At 42.9% G+C, this 24684-nt stretch overlaps 3 protein-coding genes across 17 annotated transcripts in view; 1 reads left to right on the forward strand and 2 right to left on the reverse strand.

Moving 5' to 3' along the window:
• LOC135223684 (glycerol-3-phosphate dehydrogenase [NAD(+)], cytoplasmic-like) overlaps positions 1 to 17503 on the forward strand; it is a gene marked incomplete at its 5' end in the record, with an annotated part of 35869 nt that extends 18366 nt beyond the window's left edge. Inside the window, 3 exon segments of one of the 5 annotated variants that reach the window (XR_010316559.1) lie at positions 10913 to 11024; positions 11922 to 11974; positions 16376 to 17503. Coding sequence is in view for 3 of the 5 variants with exons in the window: in XM_064262376.1 (XP_064118446.1) it covers positions 10913 to 10985 (73 nt within the window). 5 annotated transcript variants of the gene reach the window in all.
• LOC135223687 (glycerol-3-phosphate dehydrogenase [NAD(+)], cytoplasmic-like) overlaps positions 1 to 24684 on the reverse strand; it is a 232933-nt gene that overhangs the window by 88876 nt on the left and 119373 nt on the right. The window lies entirely within an intron of this gene.
• On the reverse strand, positions 9118 to 11038 carry LOC135223685 (uncharacterized). Its single transcript, XM_064262379.1, has 3 exons — positions 10902 to 11038; positions 9622 to 10265; positions 9118 to 9430 (listed from the first exon to the last, which is right to left on the reverse strand). The coding sequence occupies exons 2-3, from the start codon at positions 10039 to 10041 to the stop codon at positions 9335 to 9337; spliced, it is 516 nt and encodes a 171-aa protein (XP_064118449.1). The 5' UTR covers positions 10042 to 10265; positions 10902 to 11038; the 3' UTR covers positions 9118 to 9334.

Genomic DNA, 24684 nt, shown 5'->3' on the forward strand with positions numbered 1-24684 from the left:
CTGGCAGATAGATACGATTAGGGCCCACCCAGCCTCCCCGCAAGGAGACAGGGGGAAGAGAAAATATATGAGTAGAAAACGGGAATGGTTCCTAGTCCTGCGCCCAGGGCAGGCCGGTAGATCACCTGACCTACCTGTAGCGAATGGCGCGAAATTTGAATTTCTGTCGGGGACGACGGAGTCTTAGCTATGTATATATCTGCCAGGTAAGTATGTATGAAACTTTATTGTATTATAACAATATCATAATAAGCCAGGTACAAGAAGCATTTTTAGTGGATTTTTCTTGAGTTTGAACCAACAAAATAGGCAGTTCTTAGCATTTTTATAGTGGTGGGTCCACTATAATCCATCAGAAAAGTATGCATAGCCAGTTACCCAAGCTGAGCTAAAGAAACATGGTTTATATACAGCAGCTGCCATGCTGCAATAACAGTTAAATTAAGAATGGTTGGATTAAAATTGATATATAAATGGGCACCAGCATTTGACCATAAGATAAGGAGGAAGGGATTTGCTAACATATGGTAGTAAAAGAGTGGGACTTATGGAATTGAATATTAGGGTGAGGTGGGATAATACTGTACCATTAGTGGAAAATTATTTGGCAAAAATCAGGTTTCACCCAGATTGATAAAGTGTATGTCCCCAAAATAAACTACTATAATGTGCCTTTATGGTATCCATGTGAATTGTTAGAAATAATGGCAAATACAATTTTTAGATTTTGAAAAGAAATTTTCACTTCATGCAGAGTTTTCCCATAGTTGGGTAACACCGTACAGGGTATAGGGGAACACCATACAAAGATTTTTTAACCTTCCTGTAATTGTTTGCTAATGGTGTGAAGGGGTTTTAAATGGCCAAGATTACTTTAAATGAAAGTGTTTAACTTATTAATGGGTGAAATGAAAGGAATCTAATACAAATTCATATTTTCTGGGCTCAGCTCGTGTCGCTGCGCGAAATATCCTTTAATCTATTATTTCTAGGGTAAATGTACTAACACATACCAGAGAATAAATAAAGTAAAGAAAAAGGTCAGTATAACTGACTCACTCACCCTCCAAGAGGATGTCGGTATGAACACTAGGCGAGTGAGACCACTACCACGAGCCAAATGCCAATAGAAATCTCCCACTACAAAAACCCTCCATGAGGGGAGCCGACCCACAGAGTGAGCAGCTCGTACTACTACTACTCCATCCCATGCTGCCGACTGCTGCTCCTCTGGTGGCCATCCTTGTTCAGTTAGCGCACACGAGTCACACGTGCTATTTTTCTCTCTGTGTTTTTTTGTGCCCTTTCGTTGGATTTATCTATAATGGAGCGTGCAGCTATCGCAGCAGCTAAGTTAAGTACTCAGTATTTATGGTTAGTTGGTGTTTTCCGTCCTGAGACAGTATTTGCCGTTTTTTAGGTATAAATACGAACTCTGGGTCGGAAGCATGGCAGCATGGTTCTGCCTCGTGGTGGGTTCGTTCTTGGTCTCCCATACCTAGAACATCCCCTTATCTGTGTACGCTCTATATTAATTATCCGTTTTACTTAGGGTACTGTCTACTCAGGTTTGTCATGCATGCATGTCTTTTACCTTATGTAGGCTTCTTCTATCCAGACCCTAGTCCCGGCTCTTAGTATCGGCCTCTGACTAGCTTTGAGTGGTAGACTTACCTTCGGGTTAGTCGTACACTCCTGGGTTTTTTCTCCTACTATATTGCTTTCTTTCTTTTATTTTTATTTAATTATACTATGTATTTTGTTATAGTTAGGTTAGTTAGGCGTTCTGGCTTAGCCTAGGTCCTGGCTCATTGAGCCTACTACCGCTCATCAGTTTGGTTGCTTCCCTATAGCATCTCTCTGATCAGTTGGTTTTTTGGCCCAGTGGGTCTATATGCTACTGCTTTTCAGTTCAGTTGCTTCCCGATAGCATCTCTCTGATCAGTTGGTTTGTCCTAGGCTTAGTTGTCTTGTTTTGGTCTTACCGCCTCGTGGTCACTACGTGATCACGAGACAGCCAGACGCCTGCCCAGTCACCTTCCCCCCTTCCCCCCCCTCCCGCTCTTTCCAGAGTCGGGGGAGGGTGGGTCGGTCTGCCATGCTCGCTCCACATACCCGAGCCTGCCTCCCTCTCTCCCCCCAGGCGGAGGGGCTAGGGAGACGGGACAGACCCAGAACTGGACTCCGACCTCTCCAGCTTCTCGGTCCGGCCGTGTGGTAACGTGGTGGGGGGTACTGGCCTTTCCCCCATCCGTTGCTACCTTGTCGCTCCGTGCTAGCTCGAGCCTGTATGTCTTCTCGCTCTTTCCCACCTTACTAGGGCTCCTTTCCTGATCGGAGTCCTGGCATCCAGCGGAAAGATGTTAGTCCACCCAGTAGAGTGGACCGGAACATACAGTGGGTCCCTGCTAACCTTACCGTATTGCTGAGTTACTACACTCCGCTACGCACTGGACTTGGTCCGGTTCGTTTGAGTTTTAGGTTAAGTGTTATTAGATTTAACTATAAGTTTATCTTAAGTACCTTAAACCATCCCCCCTCCCTTACATGTCTTACCGGATCTCTCCGGGATTATAGCCTATTTCAGGCGAAGCAGGGAGGGGTTATGCCCAAATTTTTTTTCCAAGCTCCGCATGCAACGGAGTTCTTCTGTCCTTTAGCCTGTAAGTGATATTCTTTAAGATACTCATGTGTCTTCCCACTTACAGGCCACCAACTGTGAGCATCTGGGATGCGCCGCCACACTTCAGGACCCATGTGGACACGAAGTTTGCCGGTCCCATGCTCCATGCGCGACTCCGCACGGGGACATCCAGGTCTGGTACCATGAGACGTGTACCATATGTTTACGATCTGGTGAGCCAGCTTTTAGACGGGGTAAGTATTCCATCTCCGGTAGCTGCTCCGCTTTCTGTTTTGAGTGCTTAAGTTTTCATCATTCACTTTAACTTAAGGCATCTAAGTTTAAGTTATACTTTGTTTTAAGTTTTAGTTTTAAGTGATTCTTAAATCTAATCTACGCCCTCTCTTCCAGGCTCCGGCAGTGAGGGATACCGCACTGGCAACCCTGCGGGTCCTGGGTCGGCGGTTTTTGGGAAGAACGCCGCCAAGGGTATGCCCTACATCTAGAGAAGGCGGTTTGGCGGTATTAATCTTCCCCGGACCGGCAAGGCGGACAGGATACGTCGACCCAGTAGAGGCGGGCCCCGACTATCGCCTTCAATCCAACAACAGCTGGCTGCCTCATTAACTGACCAAGACCAGGATATCTCCACGGACGTCGCGACTTTAGATATTAATGTGGAACCTATGGTAGGTGTAGACGACCTGTTGGTCGAGGTAGGTAGGTGGACACCCAAGGGTCACCCTTGGGCGTAACTGTTTCTTCTACTCCTGCAACCTCTCCATCCTTCCAAGGCTTTACAGGTGATGAATTGTATACTCCTCCTGACGCTTCGGTTAGGACCTAAGGAGGTCAAGGGTCAAGCAGTGAAATCCTTGACTAAGACGTCGTCGTCGTCTAAGAAGACGACTTCGCTTCATCCTCCTCGCGTAAGTCTCGGCTGGGAATCCCGGAGCAAGACAGTCTAAAGCTTCTAGCTCCGTTCTAAGTCCTCGAGGAGTAAATCCTCCAGAGAGAGATCTCGCACTCCGGCAGAGTCACCAGTTCCGCTACCCTTGGTTCCGATTCAGAGCCACCCCTCCACCTCCGCAGCAGCTCCGGCTTTGGACCCCAATGCTGGCCTGTTGCAACAGGTGGGCGACCTGGTTGGGTCCCTAAAGAGTAGCATGGAACAAAATGATCTCTCGATTGTCGGATAGGATTACCTCCCAAGACTCCATTATAGCCGGACTGAGAGAGCCCCTCTACCTCTCCTCCACTTTCCAATACGAGTGGAACTCAGCTTCCTCCGTATGACTCGCTACCTCCGTTCTCGATGAACAACCCATGGAGAGTAGCGTCATACGCCCCCTTCCAAGACGGTCTCATTTCTATACCGGAATTTGGAACTCGAAGGATAGAGGGACTTCGAGTTCTACCCGGAAGACCTCCAGCCTCCGTTCATAGGCTACGCAAGGCTCACAGCTTCAGCCATGGTTCGGGATGATAGGGTACCAAAGGAGACAGTCCTCTATTCACGAGACCAGGCTCAGAGAGAATGGCTCAGTGTTTAGAGGACATGGATTGTTCTAATACCAAGATAACCAACTTTTTAAGAGTCCCTTTACCATTTTCACAATGGATGAGAGTACCCCGCCCCGCTCCCGTTCCTGACAAAGATCGCGAGGTCTACCATCCCAGCGGCCCAGAAGGGGGAACCCATACCTCAATTGAAGGAAGCAGATCCCACATCTCCGTTACTCCCCTCAGCCGGAGAATTGTGGGAAGGCTTGCCGAACACCTTCTCAGCTGGCAAACTCAAACCGGACTGTGCTATGGAGCAGTTTGGTGAAAAGCTACCCAGGCTCCCAGATAGCCTTATTCAGGCTGAATTTGACGCGAAATCGCGATTAGCCAGATCAATTAACTCTATGGCTATGACCGTAGGTAGGCAACCATAGCCTATGGGCCTCAGTAAACCCGCTTTTTTTAATTTTTAAGCTCATGACCAAATCCCTGACTCAAACGGTACAGGCAGATAGTTTGAGTTTGCCACTGCTAGAACGAATTGTAGGAAGCATGTCCTACAAGAGGCAACCATTCGGCATGAGCGAATAGGTTTACTCTCGTCCTAACATCTGGGGAGCAGATCTCTTCCCAGAAGCTATGGTGAAGGAAGTCCAGTCAGAGGCTACGAGGCTGAACCAGAGCCCTTAAGGACCGTTGGGGCCTTACGGCTAAGAGGAGGCAAGACCTAACAGCGAAAGGTAAGGGGCAGAGGAAACCCAGGCGTTTCCAACCTTACCAGAAAAAGCAGCCACGCTTTCCTCAGCAAGTTCCAGCGGTGCCCTTAGTGCAAACAGCCCAACCTTCCACTTCTAAGCTCAATCACAGCCAATTTATGTGATATCCCCTCAGCCTCAGCCCTCCACCTCTTACGCCATCTCTCCAGCTTACAATCAAGCCTTCGAGAGTCAAGCTTCACAGAAGTATGACGCTCGGGTAAGGGAGGCAGAGGTAAGCGTTCCTTTCGTGGGGAGAGGATCGGGAGCCCCTTTAATAGGGGAAAAGCACTTCAGAGGAGGCCGAGGCGGTTACCAGAACCAATGAAGAACTTCAGGTAGGAGGGAGGCTGTTTCACTTTCGCCACCGGTGGAACTTCAGCGAATGGGCTCAGAGCATAGTGTCAAAAGGCCTGGGTTGGAGCTGGTTGACGAACCCACCTCCATCCAGACCTTTCCGTCAACTTCCTTCAAGGAATTGACAGAGTACGCGGAGGACCTCCTTCAGAAAGGAGCTATAGCGAGAGTCAAGAGATTAAAATTTCAAGGTCGCTTGTTCAGCGTGCCAAAGAAAGGCTCACAAAAAAGAAGGGTAATCTTAGACTTGTCCCGCTTAAACTTAGCCATCCGCTGCGACAAGTTCAAGATGCTCACGATCTCGCAGGTGCGGACCTTACTTCCCCGTGGGGCCGTCAACCACCTCTATCGATCTTACAGACGCCTACTATCATATCCCTATTGCAAGACACTTCCGTCCGTATCTGGGTTTCAGAATAGGAGACCAGACATTCTCCTTCAAGGTAGTTCCCTTCGGACTCAACGTGGCACCCAGGGTGTTCACGAAGCTAGCGGAAGTGGTAGTGCAACAACTCAGGACACAAGGGATTATGGTAGTAGCGTATCTCGACGATTGGTTGATCTGGGCTTCAACAGTCGAGGAATGCAACAGAGCTACACTGAAAGTGATTCAGTTCCTGGAATATCTAGGCTTCAAGATAAACAGGACCAAGTCAGACTCACTCCAGAGTCAAACTTTCAGTGGCTGGGCATTCAATGGAATCTATCCTCCCATACTCTGTCCGATTCCATCAACCAAAAGGAAAGAAATAGCGAAGTCAGTCAAGCAATTTCTAAGTCACAAAACTGGCGTCAAGGAGGACTCAGGAAAGGATCCTGGGTTCTCTCCAGTTGCATCAGTGACGAACGTCTTAATGAAAGCCAAACTGAAAGACCTAACCAGAATCTGGCGCTCACGAGCAAATGTCAAGTCCAGGGACAAACTATCCTCAGTCCCTCTGATTCTAAAGAATCGACTTCGGCCGTGGGCGAAAGTCAAGAATTTGTCAGTGTCAGTACCCCTTCAGTTTCCTCCACCAGGGATCACCATCCACACAGATGCGTCCTTAAGCGGTTGGGGAGGGTAATTCCCAGGTCAAAAAGGTTCAAGGAACTTGGTCACCTCAGTTCCGTCAGTTCCATATAAACCGTACTGAGGCAATGGCAGTGTTCTTGACTCTAAAAAAGTTGCGCCCACCAAAGTACTCCCACATAAAGCTAGTTCTGGACAGCGCGGTGGTAGTACATTGTATAAACAGAGGAGGCTCCAAGTCACGTCATCTAAATCATGTCATGGTAGCCATCTTCTCCCTGGCAGACAAGTTCAGTTGGCATCTCTCCTCCACTCACATAGCTGGAGTGAGAAACGTCATAGCAGACGCGCTATCCGATCAGTGCCCCTAGAGTCGGAATGGTCACTGGACAACAGTTCGTTCCAATGGATCCTTCAAAGAGTTCCAGGGCTACAGGTGGATCTCTTCGCATCTCAAGCGAACCACAAACTGCCGTGTTATGTAGCCCCCAACCTGGACCCTCTGGCCTATGCCACGGACGCCCTGGCTCTAGACTGGAACATCTGGAAGAAAATTTATGTCTTCCCTCCAGTGAATCTTCTCATGAAGTTTTAACAAACTCAGGACATTCAAGGGTCAAGTGGCTCTAGTAGCCCCAGACTGGCCGAAGAGCAATTGGTATCCCCTAATTCTGGAACTGGGCCTTCGTCCTCTTCGGATCCCCAATTCCCAGGCTCTCCCAGTCAGTACAAACGAAGGCTGTGTTCGCTTCCTCAGGGATTCTCAAAACCCTAACTTTATGGATTTCATGAAGTTTGCGGCAAAAAGAGATGCGAATATTGACCCTCAGAATATTCTCTTCTTGGAATCCGATAAAAGGGATTCAACTTTGAGACAGTATGATGCTGCTGTCAAAAAGTTAGCAATCTTCTTGGGAGAATCAGATATTAGAATCATGACAGTTAATTCAGCTATATTCCTTTTTCAGATCCTTATTTGAAAAGGTTTAGCAGCTAGCACGATTATGACAAACAAGTCAGCCTTGAAAAAGATATTTCAATTTGGGTTCAACATAGACTTGACGGATTCCTACTTCTCGTCTATTCCTAAGGCATGTGCTAGACTTAGACCTTCTGTAAGGCCTACGTCAGTTTCATGGTTCTTAAACGATGTTCTAAAACTGGCTTCAGAAACCGATAATGACACATGCTCGTTTATAATGCTCTTAAGAAAAACCCTATTTTATTAAGCTTAGCTTCAGGGAGCAAAGAATTTCAGAACTGTCGGCTTTATCCAGAGATCCGGATCATATTCATTCCTTCCCACAGGGGAAGTCCTACTTTCTCCGGAACGTAGCTTTTTAGCAAGAATGAAGATCCTTTGATGAGGTGGGAACCTTGGAAGGTGCTACCCCTTCCACAAGATGTATCTCTTTGCCCAGTTTCAACCTTACGAGCCTTTCTGTCCAGGACCTCCTCATCCTCATCGGGTCCCCTCTTTAAGAGGGAAAAAGGTGGAACTTTATCCATTAAAGGCATCAGGCAACAATCCTGTACTTTATTAAGCAAGCCAATCCTGACTCTTTCCCGAAAGCACATGATGTCAGAGCAGTAGCCACCTCAATTAATTATTTCCAACATATGACTTCGATGAGTTGAAAAAGTATACCGGATGGAAATCGCCGACAGTGTTCAAACGTCATTACCTTAAGTCCTTGGAAGCTCTGAAATTTTCAGCAGTAGCAGCGGGTAACATAGTTTCCCCTGACTCTTTAGCTAATCTGTAGTAGAAGATTCAGTCCTCCTTTCTACTGCCTCACCCCAACAGTTCGTCTATTCCTGCCTTGTTCATTTACATTCACCTTGTGTCTTAGCTGCTTTTATGATGGTGTAGTGGGTGCCCCTTATTTTTTTGCTAGGGACACTCACAGATGATTATAGATATTGATCTCATGGATGTTACCCCCTTATTTTTATGCTAGGGGATACATCTTATTTATAATGGTTACGGGTTTTGTATATTAAGTCATATACATTCCTTTATATATTATCATTGTTGATTAATTTGTTCATTTGATTATATTAATTGCTATAATATTTTTGATACATGCCTTTACACAGATACCATTTTGATACATGTAAGCCATTTTACCTCTGTATATATGTAAATTACCTTATGTTAAGAAACATGATTAGAATTAAGTGTATTTAAGCATATTTCTTATTTTTGTATCACTGTGTATATGTATCTTTTTAGCAATTATATTCTTTTTATATTTATTTTGTCTTTTATTTGAGACTTATTCTAATTTATTTATTATTTTTTGTTTACAATCTTGTGCTATTTCTCTGGTACGATTTCGCGCAGCGACACGAGCTGAGCCCAGAAAAGGGATTTTGACGTAAGGAAAAATCTATTTCTGGGCGATTGGCTCGTGTCGCCAGCGAATCCCACCCACCCTACCCCATCCCTTCGCCCAAGATTGTCTGCTAACTTCAGGATGGCCACCAGAGGCGCAGCAGTCGGCAGCATTGGGATGGAGTAGTAGTAGTACGAGCTGCTCACTCTGTGGGTCGGCTCCCCTCATGGAGGGTTTTTTGTAGTGGGAGATTTCTATTGGCATTTGGCTCGTGGTAGTGGTCTCACTCGCCTAGTGTTCATACCGACATCCTCTTGGAGGTGAGCGAGTCAGTTTATACTGACCTTTTTCTTTATTTTATTTATTCTCTGGTATGTGTTAGTACATTTACCCTAGAAATAATAGATTAAAGGATATTTCGCTGGCGAACACGAGCCAATCGCCCGCAGAAATAGATTTTTCCTTACGTCAAAATCCCTTTATTGTACAAAAATAGATAATAAAATATATACATTCTTTGTACAGATTACGTATTTACAGCCTACCCTACTGCATATTGAAGGAGTTCAGTGGAGGGGAGACCTTTATTAGGGTTTCCTGCCTCTGGGTGCAGCCATTCACAGTGGTCAGGACACTTACACTGCACAGCCTACACATTTTCAAAATCTTCAACTGCAGGGAACAAGACTGTGTCCTTGGGAAACAAAGGCTTCATGTGGAGGAAGAACACCTCATATTTCCCTTACTTAGTGTTCATCATCTTACAAACATAATGAACAGGTGCCCCACTGTTCCTCCCCTCTTCAAGCTCAAGCTCAATCACCACAAAGTCCCCAACCTGGAAAATAAATAAGTGAAAATAGTAGCCTATTGGCCTCAAAATTTATAAAGAAAAATAATTTTTTGGGGGGGAGATAGACTAAAGATAGCCTAAATGTAATTTACTTTAGTTCAATATGCTCTATGAAAAAGGGAAATTCTTTGTCTATTATCTTAGTCTGCAAAAGTAGGTGATATGACGTCCCTCACCTCTGGTTCCTTCACTGCAAAGGGATAAGGCCCATCTGCTTCCATGTCCCCTTCCAGCTCACTGGAATTTTCAGAGGAATCACCGAGCATGAGTGGCACTGCAGGGTCATCCTCCTCATCACCGTCTAGGAGTTTAGGGACAGCCTGCCTTCTCAGTTTGCTTTTCTTCCCTGCTCCCATCATCATCTTTTCCTCTGCCTTCTTCATTTTTTCATCTTTGGTCTGCAGATCAGAGATGACTTCTTCATTCTTGGTGAGAATGCAGGCACGGACCCTTTTTTGTCCCTTGCCATAAGGACGGGGAGGAGCCTTAGGGTAAGGGCGGACATTTTCTGGGGTGACCTCAGATGTCACCACTGCTGGAAGAGGTTGAAGGTCTTGGGGTGCTGCAGGAAGGATCACTAAGGGTTGAGCTGACATTGCAGGTGCACTTCCTCTGCTTGGGTGGTGGAGTTGGAGATACCTCCAAGTCCTGGGCCAAAGTTGGTAGCTCCTCACCAACAGTAGAAGGAGTCAGAAACTTCTACCGCAAGGTTCTGTGGCGGTGGCTGCTCCGATACCTATGCCCCTGCAAATGCCTCATCAGCTTTTTCTTACTGGTGTGCACAAATTTCCTTGGCATGATGGAAGAGTGTTGGTGGATTCTGGAAGAGAGTAATTGCCATTAGGTTTTGCCAAATAATTGAAAAATTAGGAGAAAATTAAAAAATGAACGGGGTAACACTGTATGTCTTACCCCTCATCCTTATGGTGTTCTCCCAAACTACAATTTGTTTTTTTTATTTTGTAAAATTAGGCTAACTTATATAATATTCAAACACCATACAAATGTCTTCAGTTGGTTGTTGCACACTTAGATGTCATATTAACACTGGTAGCACATAAAAGCACTGATGAAAATAACCCAGAACTTTACCCTTCTAAAAACACATTAACTTGTTTACCATTTCACATGTGCTTTTATCTTTATCTTATTTCACATGTGCAATCACTTTTCAACTTGTCATTCCAAGTACGTATTTAAGTTTCACTGGCACTTCAAAAATTTGGCCGTATGGTTTTTCCCCAGGCCATGCTTGATTTTCTTCACGCCTTGTTCATGCCACTTCATGGCAAAAATTTTGAAAGGCTGATCTTTATTTCACTATAAGTCTAAATATGGCTATTTTCACCATTACTGTAAACCTACTATCAAATGAATCACACCATATTCGTGGTCATGGCTTACTATTAGAACCAAATTAAATTACAATGAACATGCAAAAATGTGATTTTCTTACCTGGTAAACAGAGATGTGGCGGGATCAGCGAAAGCAAATGACGGAGTTGTTGTTGATGCTCTTCTTCTTCCTCAAATGGAGTGACGTCACAATACAGCCGATAGTTTTTTGTCAGGAGCACATGTACGTTGTTTCCCCATGTACTGTACTACCCCACCTCACTATATACACTATACCAGTGAACTCAGTAGTAAAGTTTGAAAAGTATTGAAGGAAAGGTCAGTTTGTGAAGTTCAGCAATTACTACCCAAAAGGCAAGTCAGTCACAAACACCTCATACTATTCTGTCATTTAAATCCATTAGTACCACAGGAAACTTAGTCCCTGTATGTATCAATTGTAGTTATTGTCACCTGAGAGATTTGATTATTACTTACCAAAAAAGAATTAATGAAAGGGTTGGTATGGAATTTAGAATAGAAGAACTACATATAAAATTTACCCTTAGGTTAGTTGACGAGATTAAATCAGTTCAGTTAAGATCAGGAAGTAAACTGAAGATTAAAGGAATTTACTCATCACTTTTGTCTTTAGATCATAAGAAGCCTAGTTATTTACAGTATTGTATATTGTTTTCAAATTACACTACAGTATCATCATGTGGCTATTATGTAAAGGAAGTACTTATTTCACAAGTTTGATATTTTGTTATTTTTATTTGCCTTTATTTAATTCCTAGTGGCAAGTTTCTGGATTGTTACTGATAGCTATAGAATGCCATTGCTAGGAGTCTTTTGGTTTTTGTTGTTGTCCATGATCGTGCCTTAATTTAAAGAATATACGTATCTTGGATACTGGGAGATTAAAGATCTGATAAAAGCTGTTTCTGTATTCTTGGTGGCAACTACTATGCTGTGTTCAAGATTCTTCTATTAATGTTAGAAATAGTGATTGCAAGATGGAAATGTAAATGGTTTAGATACAAAGATGGCATTCAGCCAGTCAGCTGTATCAAAGACTAAAACATAAACATGATTGCATACCTTTTCATCTTATTTTTTTGCCTATGATTATTTCCAGAAAGCCTGTTTGAGAAGACTGGATGTTATTTGCTTTTCTGTTTGTAAGTACAGGTAAATAACCTTTAAGTGTGTGGTTCTGAAATAGAGAATTCACTTACTGTGTGTTGTCATAAAATGTTATTAATTTTAGACTTCTTTTCTTCTTCATTCCCTCTGCTGTCGCCAGCAAAGGGGTCGGTTGCCTTGATGCATCTTTATCTATCTATCCTAAGTATCTTTGCCTGCTACATCCTTCATCTCCAGATCCTCCCTCCCTGTATCTTACACTCTAATCCTGTGCCTTCCTCTTGACCCTCTACCCTTAACAGGTGTCATTCATGCTCTCTTCACACCATCTTCACTCATCCTTACCACATGCCCAAACCGTCTCGGTCTTGAGCCTCTCTTCATAGTATGTAGTAGTATAGTCTTTACCATCCCCACACTCCTAATTTCTTCATTTTCTAGCCTCTCATGCAGCAAGATCCTCAAGTTCACAGCAGCATCCTCATCTCTGTTTGCTCCAGCTTCTGTTCTCCCCTTCTTAATGCCAGTGTTTCTTAATCCTGCATCATCACAGGTATAATTATTGTACAGTAGCTCTTTATACTGTAGTTTACTGGCATTCTTTTATCATGCACTACTCCAGCCATCTCCCTCATTGCCCCAGAGCTGCTTTTATCCTGCTTTCAACCTCGGCTTCCTCTGTACGGGGTTAGTGGGGCTAGTGCTGTCAGTGCACCTCATCTGGTGCACTGTAGGCATTACTTAAGATTTTTTTGCAGTATTCCTTTAGCCCCTAACCTAACTACAACCTTTTTCATTCCTTTTACTGTACCTCCATTTACATTCTCTTTCTTCCATCTTACTTTCCATCCTCTTGTAACAAATGTTTCATAGTGCAGCTGCAAGGTTTTCCCCCCAGTCACAACTTTCAAACCTTTTCACTGTCAGTTTCCGCTTGAGCACTGAATGACGTCATAGGTCCTAGTGCTTGTCCTTTGGCCTAAATTGTATTTTCTGCTCTCTTCTGTTCAGCCTCAGCTTCATATTCTCTCACTTGGCTTTAAATAGATCCGAAGCACAGGGTTACTAAGATTCTCTACCTGTTTTAAGTCTAGGTCTCTTCTCCTCTGTAAATAACTTGTCCCTCCCTGCTTGATGATACCCTATGTACTCGGTCAAGAGCTTCTTGCCACTTTCTTACCCTTCTTTGCAATTCTTCTTCAATCTCCAGTAATTCACCATATCTTTGCAATTCTTTTCAGTCTGCAGTAATTCACCAGATCTTCTTCATATAACATTTCCCTTAGACTTTCACTCCTAATTCCTTCCCTCAGTACATTCATAACCAATACAAACAGAAATTGACTAAGTGCCAGTCCTTGATGCAGACCAAGTCTTAACTTTGTTTCTTTTTTTCACAGGCTATCTTTGTTCTTTCATACTGAATACGTAATATCATTTCACCCAACCTATCCAAATTTACTGGAATTTCCCTCTTTCATAAATGCCAGAACACTGTCTCTCAAGTTATTCTGTCTGATACTTTGTCTAGGTATGTACTACATAAATAAATGCACAGTAAAACTTCTGATTACCTTTCAACCTCTTTTTCTGTAACTGTCTTATTATCAAGACAGCATCCTCTCCTTCTAATCAAATTGTGCTGAAGTTCACCTGTTTTGAAGGTTTCCTTGAGTTTTATAATGACTAAATACAATGATTATATATTACACTACTTAGAAAAGAAGTTATTATTAAATGGAATGCCCCTCTATGTCTGAAAGAAAATTCCTATATGTACATTACTTAAACAGATCACCCTAAGTTTGTTGGAGTTTTGAAATCTAAATGTCTATACATCTTTTGACCTTTTGTGTTTTTGGATAAAATTTCTAGTATACCAGCCACTAGAAACTTGTTCATAGCATAGTATAAGTAGCATTTTTGCTTTCCCCAGTGACTCCTGTAATGCTAATCGTACATCTGATAATGGAGGGGGTGTGTCAGTTTTGAGATAGTGGAAAGAGTTGTGTTCTTATAAGCTGTTTATTTTTGTGGATAAGTGGAAAAAGTTGTTTTCTTATTAGCTGTTTGTTTTCGTGGATGCTGACTTACAATTCAAGTTGCCTCCAATGGTAATTTTATCTTGGAAGGCTCAGTTATTCTCGTAGAAAATTGCCCTTTAACAAGATAGCAAATAAGAGTAGTATAGTATAATCCTCTTCCAATGTAAAGTACTATAAAGAAGTTCTTCACTCTGATAAATTTATATAGTATGTATACAATAGTTGCTTATTCACTCAGGTCATATTTCATGTTATTGGTATCATTGCCCATTTTCTCTTGTTCACACATTCCTATGAAATGAGACAAAAAGGCCATTAGTATTGTCTAGGAAGCTTCTACAGAATAAAATGTCCACAGTCTGTATTTTGAATTATGCTTTGAAGAGGACTGTAAATGAGTCATGATGGAAGATTTTTATATAATTGTGTTCGCTTACATGGTATGATTCTCTTTTTACTTTTTAAAGTATTTCCATACTTATTCTAATCTTGATGACAGGTGACACACAGAGGTGCCAATACGTATCTCCTTTAGCAAACCTCATATGTTAGGCTTTAAATTATTTTAGATTTTTTTTTTTTTACTATTTAATCAACATATTGTATATTAATTTATACAGTTTATCACCAAATTGGAACTTCTTCCATCTTTCATATTTCCAGGAAATTTTTAGTTTAAAAAATTAAGAAAATTAGTTTGTTAGCACTCATTGTTTTTTTCATTGTTCTCTTTTGTTTTCCTTATACGTATGTACAATATTTTGGCAAGCTAGGGATACTTCTCTTGTCTAGGTGTTCTCAGCACCAGAGAAAGCTTTGATTATGTTCCACAACCTTTTACATGTTTAGGTATTCTCAACACCAGTGAAAGCTTTGATTATGTTCCACAACCTTTTAGTCTAATTTTTACGTATTTCCCTTTACCTCCTCTTCTTTCTAATAAGTACCATATTCTTTGGAAGCTTGAATTTCAAGTCAATGGCCCCTGTGGGCTTGTTTCATATGAATAGGGTTCACCTTCTAAATATGTAATATTAATAATAACAGACTTAGCAGACTATTGAGAATTTCGTGAGACTGCGTACCAGCTCCTTTGAAGACTTGACCATATTAATGAAAAAAATCAGTGTTCCCAGTAACTGTAGTAGTTTTGGTTTGTTCAGTCTTGAGGTTGTGTTCATTCAGAGTTGCCTGACTGTAGTACATACTATTGCTGTATGTTACAGTTATACTGTTACTTACGGTACTTATTATACCATAAATAACTGGTCATATTTGGTAGTTGGTCTTTAATTGATGCAATACTGATGTGTTGTAATGTATGTGGGATATTTTTTTGCATGATACGGTACTCTGACTAAGTCTTATATTTCACTTCATTCTTGACTGGAAACTCTTAACACAGGTACTGGGAGATTTGTCACAGAGGATCTGTAAAGCGAAAGGTGGTCTGGGATACATATTCAGAAGAATAGTCTAGCATCAGGTGTATAGTTTTAATTTTCCAAACAGTCTTAAGCAGTTTTAATTTCAAGTTGCAATGGTACATTTTGTATTTACGATGACTTAAGCCTCAGGTTTTTTTTTTTTCCTGATACCGTTGTATCAGTCAGGTGCTTCATACTTGATCTTCTTGGTTGGACAGTTTTTGAAATTTGCTGCCTGGAATTTCAACTGCGGTCAGCTTGTGGTTGTTTATTCGAATTAATAATTTGACACAGCCTTTGATGATTTCTGAGTAGATTCAAATGTATTATGACTATTTATTGCCTAACCCTTAAACCATTTCATATTTTATATCTTAAACCTTGAACCATTTCATTCCCTACAAGTGCAAAAACCTTGAACCATTTCATTTCCTACAAGTGCAAAAGCAATGAAAAAACAAACTCCCAAATTCTGAAACTTTTGCAATTTTCATATTTTTACAATTAGAGATTTTCTTGAAAAGAAAAAAATGTTTAATATACAAGTGCTCCATCCTTGCTCTCTTTGCTGGAAGCCATGTTGTAAACAAGACTCATTTACATGATATTATTTTTTTTGTCATATAGTTACATACAGTAGACAGTAATACTGTTGAATAGTTGCGCACATGTTCTCTTATGCATGATGTCTCGTGGGGAGGGGAATAGACCCCCAGACAAGTCAGGGAACAACACCTTCGGTTAAAGTTAGGAGAAGGGAAGACTAGGTTAGGGTGTATCCCTGCTGAAAAATATCTTTGATCTACTGTTAAGCATATCAGAGACATATTCAGCATGGTGTGAGCAACTCTTCTGCAGTTTTACACTACTCTACTCTTTACACAGGTATACTATTTCCTTCAGACTGCTGTACTGTGATTTTTATTATGGCAAAGTCCATATTTATGTATTGATATTCTCTTTCTTATTAATAGGCCCCCCAACTGCTTTAAACTATCGATGGAATCCTCTGATTAATGAGGTAAAGGGATTGACGTAAGAGAAAATCATCATTGGTATGCTACAGTTAGTTGTATATTTAATGTCTTAGAATATGTTTGTTCTCTCTTCCTTTTATTCTGAATGTTAGCTGTACTATAGTGGAATGTGCTTGGCTTGCTTCATAATTTCTTTTTTATTCAGTTTTTATAGAAAACCAATTGTTTCATTTAGGTTTTGAATAGTATTTTATGTTTGCAAATATTTAATGTTTTAGAGCTGCATTTTGTTTTTTTGAATTTAGTATTCTGGTTGAATGCATTTTTATTCTGAGATGTAGAAAGTTTGATCAATGATGAAGTTACTGAAAAGGAATTTAATCATTTTTAGCCTAGTTTAACGTTTCTTAAATGTGGCCTATTATAGTTTAAAAGTATAACATTTGTAACTTAGGAGACGAGCTAAAGATAAGACGTTAAAACAACAGTTTCTAGGTCAAGAATTGAATAACTTAGTTAACACATTTTGGAGGTTAAGTGTTTGTATTAAGTAGATCTTAACTTATACTACGTATTCATGAGTAATGTCTTGCTTATCGAGGCATCCCAAATCCAGAATCTAACAATATAAAAGTGCAAGAGACAAAAGCCATATGTCATATAATGAATTCATGAAATATGTACGTAACAGTAAATTCATTGTGATTCTCAGGTGATAATATTTATTTCCAATACATACTTCTCTCTGTATTTGATGAATACATTGTAAGCATGTTTTCATAAAGGGCTATATTTCTAAGTATCAGGATAATTTTTTTATGATTTTAGCTTCCCATTTATATTAGACCTGCTATCTAGGGATGAATGATAAACAATCATCATCAGTCTACAGAAATAGTAGTTAAAATTCAGAGAATCATTCCTCTTGTCACAGACTTGGCTTGAATATGGCCCACCTCTTTTGAATCAGTGGCTGCATTTGAGCTGCTACATCTTCCATTAGCAGTGGTGGTTGAGCTTATTATCCAAAATGGTAAATGTTCATCCAGAGTCGACCTTTGATCTGAAGGACTAATATTAAGGAATTAAATCTGCTGTTTATTGTGGTTGCAAAACTCATGAGTGAAGAGGTCATACCGAGTTGAACGTAATAAGAATTTGAATGTAAGACTTTCCACCCCTGGAAACAAGTCTGATATTCATGTTTATTCTGTATATTTGCTATTTATTCAGCCTGCATGCATGGGAGATGGAGTACTGAAACTCTTAGTTTTAAAGAATAGTCAGGATGAAGAAAAACATGAAATTGACAGTTAAACATACGTATTGTAAAGAATGATGATGATGATGTTACTTAATATGAATGATAAAGTATGTCAGGTACCATATTGGAATTGGTGAGTTATTAAAAGGCTGAAGGTTTTTGTTCAAAGGACTGGGAGAGACAGAACCAACAAAGATAGCCCTAGCCCATTGCTGCTGTTGCAGTATTTTAGGTTTGTCTAAAGATGCTGGGTATATCAAACCCATATGCTTACAAGAAATGCTTCACTGGTAATGTATTGAGTAAAAAAGGGATTGTTTTGACGTAAGGAAAAATCTATTTCTGGCGATTGGCTCATTTGTCGCCAGCGAAATATCCTTTAATCTATTATTTCTAGGGTAAATGTACTAACACATACCAGAGAATAAATAAAATAAAGAAAAGGTCAGTATAACTGACTCGCTCACCCTCCAAGAGGGTGTCGTATGAACACTAGCGAGTGAGACCACTACCACGAGCCAATACCAATAGAAATCTCCCACAACAAAAACCCTCCATGAGGAGAGCCGACCCACAGAGTGAGGCAGCTCGTACTACTACTACTCCATCCCATGCTGCCGACTGCTGCGCCTCTGGTGGCCATCCTGAAGTTAGCAGACAATCTTGGGCGAAGGGATGGGTAGGGTGGGATTTCGCTGGCGACACGAGCCAATCGCCCAGAAATAGATTTTTCCTTACGTCAAAATCCCTTTTCTGGGCTCAGCTCGTGTCGCTGCGCGAAATCGTACCAGAGAAATAGCACAAGATTGTAAACAAAGTAATAAAATAAATCAGAATAGGTCTCAAATAAAAAATAAAGTAAATATAAAAAAGAATATAATTGCTAAAAGATACAAATACACAGTGATACAAAATAGAAATATGCTTAAATTACCCTTAATTCTAAACATGTTTTCTTATCTAAGGTAATTTACATATGTACAGAGGTAAATTGGCTTACATGTAACAAATGGTATCTGTGTAAAGGCATGTATCAAAAATATAATAGCAATTAAAGTAATCAAATGAACAAATTAAACAACAATGATAATATATAAGGAATGCATATGACTTAATATACAAAACCCTTAACCATTATAAATGAGATGTATCCCCTAGCATAAAAATAAGGGGTAACATCCATGAGATCAAAATCCATAATCATCTGTGAGTGTCCCTAGCAAAAACTAAGGGGCACCCACTACATCATCATAAAAGCAGCTAAGACACCAGGTGAATGTAAACGAACACGGTAGGAATAGACGAACTGTTGGGTGAAACAGGTAGAAAGGAGGACTGAATCTTCTACTACAAATTAACTAGAATCAGGGGAAACTATGTTTCCCGCTGCTACTGCTGAAAATTTCAGAGCTTCCAAGGACTTAAGGTAATGGCGTTTGAACACTGTCGGCGATTTCCATCCGGTATACTTTTTCAACTCATCGAAGTTCATGTGTTGGAAATAATTAATTGAGGTGGCTACTGCCCTGACATCATGTGCTTTCGGGAAAGAGTCAGGATTGGCTTGCTTAATAAAGTACAGGATTTGCTGCCTGATGCCTTTAATGGATAAAGTTCCACCTTTTTCCCTCTTAAAGAGGGGACCCGATGAGGATGAGGAGGTCCTGGACAGAAAGGCTCGTAAGGTTGTAACTGGGCAAAGAGATACATCTTGTGGAAGGGGTAGTACCTTCCAAGGTTCCCACCTCATCAAAGGATCTTCATTCTTTGCTAAAAAGCTACGTTCCGGAGAAGTAGTACTTCCCCTGTGGGAAGGAATTGAATATGATCCGGATCTCTGGATAAGCCGACAGTTCTGAAATTCTTGCTCCTGAAGCTAAGCTTAATAAAAACAGGGTTTTCCTTAAGAGCATTATAAACGAGCATGTGTCATTATCGGTTTCTGAAGCCAGTTTTAGAACATCGTTTAAGAACCATGAAACTGACGTAGGCCTTACAGAAGGTCTAGTCTAGCACATGCCTTAGGAATAGACGAGAAGTAGGAATCCGTCAAGTCTATGTTGAACCCAAATTGAAATATCTTTTTCAAGGCTGACTTGTTTGTCGTAATCGTGCTAGCTTGCTAAACCTTTTTCAAATAAGGATCTGAAAAGGATATAGCTGAATTAACTGTCATGATTCTAATATCAGATTCTCTCAGGAAGATTGCTAACTTTTTGACAGCAGCATCATACTGTCTCAAAGTTGAATCCCTTTTATATCGGATTCCAAGAAGAGAATATTCTGAGGGTCAATATTCGCATCTCTTTTTTGCCGCAAACTTCATGACAAATCCATAAAGTTAGGGTTTTGAGAATCCCTGAGGAAGCGAACACAGCCTTCGTTTGTACTGACTGGGAGAGCCTGGGATTGGGGATCCGAAGAGGACGAAGGCCCAGCTCCAGAATTAGGGGATACCAATTGCTCTTCGGCCAGTCTGGGGCTACTAGAGCCACTTGACCCTTGAACGTCCTGAGTTTGTTTAAAACTTTCATAAGAAGATTCACTGGGGGAAAGACATAAATCTTCTTCCAGTTGTTCCAGTCTAGAGCCAGGGCGTCCGTGGCATAGGCCAGAGGGTCCAGGTTGGGGGCTACATAACAGGGAAGTTTGTGATTCGCTTGAGATGCGAAGAGATCCACCTGTAGCCCTGGGACTCTTTGAAGGATCCATTGGAACGAACTGTTGTCCAGTGACCATTCCGACTCTAGGGGCACTGATCGGGATAACGCGTCTGCTATGACGTTTCTCACTCCAGCTATGTGAGTGGAGGAGAGATGCCAACTGAACTTGTCTGCCAGGGAGAGATGGCTACCATCACATGATTTAGATGACGTGACTTGGAGCCTCCTCTGTTTATACAATGTACTACCACTGCGCTGTCCAGAACTAGCTTTATGTGGGAGTACTTTGGTGGGCGCAACCTTTTTAGAGTCAAGAACACTGCCATTGCCTCCAGTACGTTTATATGGAACTGACTGAACTGAGGTGACCAAGTTCCTTGAACCTTTTGGACCTGGGAATACCCTCCCCAACCGCTTAAGGACGCGTCTGTGTGGATGGTAATCCCTGGTGGAGGGAACTGAAGGGTACTGACACTGACAAATTCTTGACTTTCGCCCACGGCCGAAGACGATTCTTTAGAATTAGAGGGACTGAGGATAGTTGTCCCTGGCCTGACATTTTGCTCGTGAGCGCCAGATTCTGGTTAGGTCTTTCAGTTTGGCTTTCATTAAGACGTTCGTCACTGATGCAAACTGGAGAGAACCCAGGATCCTCTCCTGAGCTCTCCTTGACGCCAGTTTGTGACTTAGAAATTGCTTGACTGACTTCGCTATTTCTTTCCTTTTGGTTGATGGAATCGACAGAGTATGGGAGGATAGATTCCATTGAATGCCCAGCCACTGAAAGTCTGACTCTGGAGTGAGTCTTGACTTGGTCCTGTTTATCTTGAAGCCTAGATATTCCAGGAACTGAATCACTTTCAGTGTAGCTCTGTTGCATTCCTCGACTGTTGAAGCCCAGATCAACCAATCGTCGAGATACGCTACTACCATAATCCCTTGTGATCTGAGTTGTTGCACTACCGCTTCCGCTAGTTTCGTGAACACCCTGGGTGCCACGTTGAGTCCGAAGGGAACTACCTTGAAGGAGAATGCCTGGTCTCCTATCTTGAAACCCAGATATGGACGGAAGTGTCTTGCAATAGGGATATGATAGTAGGCGTCTGTAAGATCGATAGAGGTGGTGACGGCCCCACGGGGAAGTAAGGTCCGCACCTGTGAGATCGTGAGCATCTTGAACTTGTCGCAGCGGATGGCTAGTTTAAGCGGGACAAGTCTAAGATTACCCTTCTTTTTTGTGAGCCTTTCTTTGGCACGCTGAACAAGCGACCTTGAAATTTTAATCTCTTGACTCTCGCTATAGCTCCTTTCTGAAGGAGGTCCTCTGCGTACTCTGTCAATTCTTTGGAAGGAAGTTGACGGAAAAGGTCTGGATGGAGGTGGGTTCGTCAACCAGCTCCAACCCAGGCCTTTTGACACTATGCTCTGAGCCCATTCGCTGAAGTTCCACCGGTGGCGAAAGTGAAACAGCCTCCCTCCTACCTGAAGTTCTTCATTGGTTCTGGTAACCGCCTCGGCCTCCTCTGAAGTGCTTTCCCCTGTTAAAGGGGCCTCCCGATCCTCTCCCACGAAAGGAACGCTTACCTCTGCCTCCCTTACCCGAGCGGTCATACTTCTGTGAAGCTTGACTCTCGAAGGCTTGATTGTAAGCTGGAGAGATGGCGTAAGAGGTGGAGGGCTGAGGCTGAGGGGATATCACATAAATTGGCTGTGATTGAGCCTTAGAGGTGGAAGGTGGGCTGTTGCACCTAAGGGCAACAGCTGGAACTTGCTGAGGAAAACGTGGCCTGCTTTTTCTGGTAAGGATGGAAACGCCTAGGTTTCCGTCTGTCCCTTACCTTTAGGTGTTAGGTCTTGTCTCCTCTTAGCCGTAAGGCCCCAACGGTCCTTAAGGCTCTGGTTCAGCCTCGTAGCCTCTGACTGGACTTCCTTCACCATAGCTTCTGGGAAGAGATCTGCTCCCCAGATGTTTAGACGAGAGGTCAACCTATTTCCAGGCTCATGTCGAATGGTTGCCTCTTGTAGGACATGCTTCCTCAATTCGTTCTAGCAGTGGCAAACTCAAACATATCCGACTGTACCGTTTGAGTCAGGGCTTTGGTCATGAGCTTAAAAAGCGGTTCTGAGCCATAAGCTATGGTTGCTACCTCGGACATAGCCATAGAGTTAATTGATCTGGCTAATCGCGATTTCGCGTCAATTCAGCCTGAATAAGGCCATCTGGGAGCCTGGGTAGCTTTTTCACCAAACTGCTCCATAGCACAGTCCGGTTTGAGTTTGCCAGCTGAGAAGGTGTTTGGCAAGTCCTCCCACAATTCTCCGGCTGAGGGGAGCAACGGAGATGTGGGATCTGCTTCCTTCAATTGAGGCATGGGTTCCCCCTTCTGGCCGCTGGGATGGTAGACCTCGCGATCTTTGTCAGGAAACGGGAGCGTGGGGTACTCTCAGCCATTGTGAAAATGGTAAAGGACCGTCTTGAAAGGTTGTATCCTGGTATTAGAACAATCCATGTCCTCTAAACATCTGAGCCATTCTCTCTGAGCCTGGTCTCGTGAATAGAGGACTGTCTCCTTTGTACCCTATCATCCCGAACCATGGCTGAAGCTGTAAGCCTTGCGTAGCCTATGAACGGAGGCTGGAGGTCTTCCGGGAAGAACTCGAAGTCCTCTATCCTTCGAGTTCCGAATTCCGGTATGGAAATGAGACCGCTTGGAAAGGGGGGCGTATGACCTACTTCGCCATGGAATTGTTTTCATTCGAGAACGGAGGGCGGTTCATACGGAGGAAGCGAGTTTCCACTCGTATTTGGTAAAGTGGATGAGAGGCTAGAGGGGTTCTCTCATCCGGCGATAAATGGAGTCCTGGGAAGTAATCCTATCCGACAGACGAGAGATCATTTGTTCCATGCTACTCTTTAGGGACCCAACCAGGTCGCCCACCTGTTGCAACAGGCCAGCATTGGAGTCCAAGGCCGGAGCTGCTGCGGAGGTGGAGGGGTGGCTCTGAATCGGAACCAAGGGTAGCGGAACTGGTGACTCTGCGGGGGTGCGAGATCTCTCTCTGGAGGATTTACTCCTCGAGGACTTAGAGCCGGAGCTAGAAGCTTTAGACCTGTCTGCTCCGGGATTCCCAGCCGGAGACTTACGTGAGGAGGATGACGCCGAAGTCGACTTCTTAGACGACGACGACTCTTAGTCAAGGATTTCACCGCTTGACCCTTGACCTTAGTCTAACCGAAGCGTCAGGAGGAGTATATAATTTCATCACCTGTAAAGCCTTGGAAGGATGGAGAGGTTGCGGAGTAGAAGAAACAGTTTACACCCAAGGGTGACCCTTGGGTGTCCACCCTACCTACCTCGACCAACAGGTCGTCTACACCTACCATAGGTTCCACATTAATATCTAAAGTCGCGACGACCGTGGAGATATCCTGGTCTTGATCAGTTAATGAGGCAGCCAGCTGTTGTTGGATGAAGGCGATAGTAGGGGCCGCCTCTACTGGGTCGACGTATCCTGTCGCCTTGCCTCCGGGGAAGATTAACAGCGCCAACCGCTTCTCCAAGATGTAGGGCATACCCTTGGCGGCGTTCTTCCCAAAACCGCCGACCCAGGCCCGCAGGGTGCCAGTGCGGTATCCTTCACTGCCGGCGCCTGGAAGAGAGGGCGCAGATTAGATTTAAGAATCACTTAAAACTAAAACTTAAAATATAACTTAAAACCTAGATGCCTTAAGTTAAAGTGGATGATGAAACTTAAGCACTAAAACAGAAGCGGAGCAGCTACCGGAGATGGAATACTCACCCCTTCTAAAAGCTGGCTCACCAGATCGTAACATATGGTACACGTCTCATGGTACCAGACCTGGATGTCCCCGTGCAGAGTCGCGCATGGAGCATGGGACCGGCAAACTCGTGTCCACATGGGTCCTGAATGTGGCGGCGCATCCCCGGATGCTCACAGTTTGGTGGCCTGTAAGTTGGGAAGACACATGAGTATCTTAAGGAATAACACTTCAGGCTAAAGGACAGAAGAACTCCGTTGTCATGCCGGAGCTCGGAAAAATTTTGGGCATAACCCCCTGCCTCGCCTGAATAGGCTATAATCCCGGAGATATCCGGTAAAGACATGTAAGGGAGGGGGGGGAAGGTTTAGGTACTTAAGATAACTTATAGTTAATCTAATAACGCTTAAACCTAAAACTCAAACGAACCGGACCAAGTCCAGTGCGTAGCGGAGTGTAGTAACTCAGCAATACGGTAAGGTTAGCAGGGACCCACTGTATGTTTCCGGTCCACTCTACTGGAGGACTAACATCTTCCCGCTGGATGCCAGGACTCCGATCAGGAAAGGAGTCCTAGAAAGGTCGGGAAGAGCGAGGA

Source organism: Macrobrachium nipponense, chromosome 10 (genome assembly GCF_015104395.2).
Source record: "Macrobrachium nipponense isolate FS-2020 chromosome 10, ASM1510439v2, whole genome shotgun sequence".
Taxonomy (NCBI): Eukaryota; Metazoa; Arthropoda; class Malacostraca; order Decapoda; family Palaemonidae; genus Macrobrachium; species Macrobrachium nipponense.